The 5,444-nt window shown below is 22.5% G+C and overlaps 1 protein-coding gene across 1 annotated transcript; it reads left to right on the top strand.

Moving 5' to 3' along the window:
* The first annotated feature begins 2,156 nt into the window (after nt 1–2,156).
* Nucleotides 2,157–4,562, top strand: LOC129612267 (trans-1,2-dihydrobenzene-1,2-diol dehydrogenase). The gene is made up of 2 exons (XM_055525822.1): nt 2,157–3,077; nt 4,100–4,562. The coding sequence occupies exons 1-2, from the start codon at nt 2,340–2,342 to the stop codon at nt 4,349–4,351; spliced, it is 990 nt and encodes a 329-aa protein (XP_055381797.1). The 5' UTR covers nt 2,157–2,339; the 3' UTR covers nt 4,352–4,562.
* Nucleotides 4,563–5,444: the final 882 nt, after the last annotated feature.

The raw sequence follows: 5,444 nt of genomic DNA, 5'->3' as shown, positions 1-5,444 counted from the left end.
TTCTAAAATATTTAATTTAAATGGTTTACATTAAAAAATGAGTAAATAATTTGCTTGTCAAATATGCTCAAAATATTCTCTTGGAAATCAATCGTATGGTAAGTTTGAAAAAAAAACTTCACATACTTGCTATAACAAAAAAAAAATTTATCATAAAAATTATGTTACCACATTGATAACATTTACATTTTTGCTATTTTATTATCAATTTAGTGATAATGTCATAACACAACACTGATAATACATATGTTCACTCTACCTACCTGTATACGTACCTACACAAAAAATGATAATAATAAAATAAATTTTGGCTTAAATACAGAACGTCGTATACATATTTATGTATTTACAATAAATTATGACTATTTTTAGAATCTAAAATTTTGCCTCACTGGCGAGGAACACATGAATACATAAAGTGTGCGTGTATATACCTACATACTAACAATTTTTAAAGATATGATATTAAAAATTATTGTCACTTCCACGTTGATAATTAAAAAAGAGTAATCGAAACTTAAAATTTGATATTCTTATATAGATATTCGTATTCAATAATTTTAAAATATTTAAATTGTAAATAAATTTATATAAAGAAGAGAAAAAGTTAAAATAAAAATAAAATGGTGTGACAAACTAATTTTAAGTGAGTGCCACAAATAGCTAGATCTATAACGCAAAATTGTAGTAACAAATTTAATTGATGTTTTATTCCAATAGTTTGTATTGCAGTTTGATATTAAACTGTTATAATACAGTTAAATGAATTGAATTATATTAACATCAACACCATGACAAGTAAATGGCATCATACAAATGTAGATAACGCATTCTAAGCATTATAAAAAATAATCATTTCAAAACATGTAATTATATTACAAAAATTAACATTAAGAATTATAATTCAATGGCAAAATTTTACAGTATAGATTATACCTAAAATTTCAGAAGTTTATTTTATACGTGTTTGAAATCATACAAATGGTATGCGAAGCAAATGTATGATATCAAACATGCATTAAGCAAAATATTTTAGCTGTAAATTAATTTAAAAGTTAATTACAAAGAAAAGGTTTGAATACACTGATAACTACTCAAAAAATATCATAGACAAATTTCTTTTCAATTAATATTTATTTTGCAAAATTTGTTTTTCATATTATTAAAATTATTAAAAAAAAATAATAAGAAAAAATACAAATAGAATGAAAAAAAAATTCACTTGAACAAATATGAACGCACAAAATTCATATTTTAATTTGATATGTACACACTCTTATAGGTACATATATAATATAGTACATATTTACAAGAATACATAAGACCACATAATATCGTATATTATATAAAACATTTGTACAAATATTTTTATATGTATTTCTATACATAATTAAATTATGTGTTTATTATAATAATAATATTCTCCGATTATAGACATGAATATAATAAAAAGCTTCCATCTGAAAAAAAATTAAGCAAAACTAGAAATTAAAAATAAAATAAATTACGAAAGGTAAAAATGTTTACGAGATCAATAATAATTACTTTTATCATAATAATAACTATTATGACAATAATTATTACTAAAAATTTCAAGCCACAAACCAAAAAAAAAAAGAAAATTTAAATCACGTTCCGTATATTCCATAACAATTATCTATATACATAAAAATATGTAAATTATATATACATACATACATACATATTAGACACTAGTGTACATATACAAATTACTAATTTATTTACTAACTATTTTATAATAGTTTTATTCATTCATATTATTCACTCTTGCATACTAACTAAAAACATGCTGATCTAATGTTTTACGATATTACAAAAGGTTTATTATTATTTTCATATATGTAATTCTTATATGTAATTTGTACTCATCATCTGTGAAAGCACATTAGAAACACAAAAAAAATCAAATATCAATTAAATTCATTTTACATTCTTCTTTTTATATACACACATTCATACATACGAGTATTCATAATATACATTTATATTAAATATTATTAGTTTTATTTATGTACTCAATATATAGTTACTTTTTAAAGTACTCTCTTAATACCTACAATATAAATAATACCTAAAATAATTGAAAAAGCTTAAAATTTTATTTAGTTATATTTAAGCTTTCACCGTTGCTTCTTGGTTTGCTAAATGATCATTTAATATAATAAATTCGAAAATATAACAATAATTGTTAAAAATAGACAGTATAATATAACAATAACAACAATAATAAAAAAACAACAAATTATATAACACAAAGATAACAATAGTAATAATTAATAAAAGGTAACACATAACAAAAACCAAAAAAAAGACAAAAAATGGAATTATGTTGGGGTATTGCTGCTGCTGGCCGTATAACACATGATTTTGTTACAGCACTTAATACATTACCAAATGGTAATCATAAAATTATTGCTATTGCTGATCCAGAAATACAAAGAGCAATAGATTTTGCAAATAAACATCAAATTAAAAAACATTATGGTAGTTATGATGAACTTGCTAATGATCCTAATATTGGTATTATATATATTGGTACTATAAATCCATTTCATTATAATGTATGTAAATTATTTTTACAACATGGTAAAAATGTATTATGTGAGAAACCATTATGTATGAGTTATACAAAAGCAGAAGAATTATATCAATTGGCCTATATTAAAAATGTATTTTTATTAGAGGGTATATGGTCAAGATTTTTTCCATCATATAAATATTTAAATGAATTAATTGAATTAAAAAGTATTGGTGATATTAAAGAAATTCATGTTGAACATGGTTTTAAAGCTGATATTGATAGAATTTTAACAAGAAAACTTGGTGGTGGTATTACAATGGATATTGGTATTTATTCAATACAATTAGCACAATTAATTTTTAAAGGATATCCAAAAAAAATTAAAGCAATTGGTAAATTAAATGATGATGGTATTGATTTAGAATCAAATATTGAATTAGATTTTGGAAATGATTGTAAATTGTATGCTCATACATCTGGTTTAAAAAATTTAAAAAATCAAGCAATTATTAAGGGGACAAAAGGTGAAATTTTGGTAAGAAAATTTTTAATTTATAATTTTTTTATTGTATGTGTTTAGAATTTACATTAAGCTTTTTACAATTACCGTTAGAGTTTTAGCCTTTTACCCTGATAGTTTCTAGTAGATCTTGTGGAAAAAATTTTATGATGAAAATTTTTTGAACTAATATGCTTGGAAACTGAAAAATATTAAAAATAATCATGTTATTACAGTAAACTGTATTTGGTGGGTCCAACACAATTTTAATCAAAATAATTATTTATATATTTTAAAAAAATATTTTGTAGGGCAAGCATTATATATTAATTTTTTCGCAATATTTTCAAATCTTATCAACTGCTGCCTCAGTTAAATTCAATTAAAATTATTTAAAAATCAATATTTATAGCCTTATCATGCATATGTTCAAATTTAATATAATCTCCTTGAAAATGATCAATAATAACAGTGATAATTGACAATATAATCTATGTATGTATATAAATAACCTGCTATGATTTCTATTTTTTAATCATATCTCTATATACATAAATATATTTAACATATAACATACTTGTATATTTAAGATGACTTTTATTTTTGCAACTTACGATCATTTTATTTTTCTGTTCTATTATACTTGACTTGATATTTATAACATTTAAAATTAAAAAATTACCCTTGGTTACTATAAGAATCATATATTAACTGATTAAGTTATCAATAGTATTATTGATCTTATATAACATTAAATAATAATTTGGATAGCAATTACTGTACTGTTAATTCGAAATTAATATGGTATAATTAGATAAATCTGATGATAACACTTCTCTTAAATAATTGTGATTGCTAATATTTCGTGCTAATATTTATTTCTTAATTTCCTCTTCATCGAATCCATTTATTCTACAATTAAAGTCATAATTTTTTAAAAATTTCTTAAAAATTTATAATTTTGTAAAAAAAATTTATAATTTCTATTATATTAAATTTTATACAATTTTGATTACTGAAATTTTATTTAATATGAGTACTTTTCTTATTTTATATAGTTGAAAAATTATTGGTGTTGTGATAGTATTGTTGGACCAGATGGTAAAATTAAAGAATTTCCATTGCCAGAAGGAAAATTTCCATTTAATCATTTCAATTCATGTGGATTACGTTATGAAGCTGAAGAAGTACGTAATTGTTTAGAAAAAGGACTTAAAGAATCACCATTATATACATGGAAAAATAGTTTAGAAATGATTGCAATCGAAGATGAAATACGACGACAATTAGGAGTATTTTATGATTTCTAAATGAAAAATTCATTTGATTTATGATATTAAAATATTATTGTACAAAATTTATATTTTATATGTAGTTAGAAAAATGTTAATAAAATTCAATTTATTGCATGCTTATGTTATTAGGAAGACGTGCAATAGATATTGAAACACAATCAAGTTACATTAAGATTTTATTAAAACAAAATTGTTAATTGAAATAATAAAGATTGATTCAAATATAGTGTAACGGTAGAAATTTGTTCGCGGAACAATAACTAAAAAGACCGGCTCATTCCATTAAACTAAAAACTTTAATTTTTAGTTTAAAAATGATTTGGTTATAGTTTATTATACAAAATGTTATTAGTAATGGAGTTCTGTTTAAAATTTGGTAATGGGGTCTTTGAATCAGTTATTGCTAGATTCGGACTTACCTGTGGAAGTTTAATTTAGAGGATGTTAGCGCCTTCAAGTTCTTTGAGAAAGCTTCAATGAACATGCTGGGTAGACAGTAGGGAAGATACTAAAACTTACAGAGGCGTCATATCATATACATAGTAGGAAGGCACAGCAAATGTTATTTCAGCAGAAGATACTGGGATTTATTAAGTGTCGGGAAAACATTTCAGATGTCATTTCTGATACATAATCAAGTGGCACGCCAAATACTATTTAAGGGAGCTACTCATTTAGAGTCATAGTATTAGAGTCTTAGTATTTATTCGATTTCCTGTTCAAATTTTATTTCCATTTATTTCCTAAATACTTTATTATTACAATTTACAAAGAAGAATCTTCGAGCATTTTATTTTATTGTTAATTTTTAAAAAAAATAAAATAAAATCGATTGCTGAAGCATAAATCTTCCTAAATAATGCTTCTCAACATGTTTTAATTAAATAGTTATGTAAAATATTTAAAATAATCCTAGAAAATCGTTCAGTAATCCTAGAAAATTTAAGAAAACATACAATAAATTCTGCACACAATACGAGTATCATTATGAAAAAAAACCCAAACAAAATGAAAATTATTATAAAGGTGAATAAACTTTAATAACCTTTATTTATAATAAATAAAATCAAAATAAATGTAGGTGCATCTACCTAACACAATATATAGG

Source organism: Condylostylus longicornis, unplaced genomic scaffold (genome assembly GCF_029603195.1).
Source record: "Condylostylus longicornis isolate FDR11 unplaced genomic scaffold, ASM2960319v2 ptg000064l, whole genome shotgun sequence".
Classification (NCBI taxonomy): Eukaryota; Metazoa; Arthropoda; class Insecta; order Diptera; family Dolichopodidae; genus Condylostylus; species Condylostylus longicornis.
Note: the sequence above shows the minus strand (reverse complement) of the source record. Positions and strands in the feature narration are given on the sequence as shown.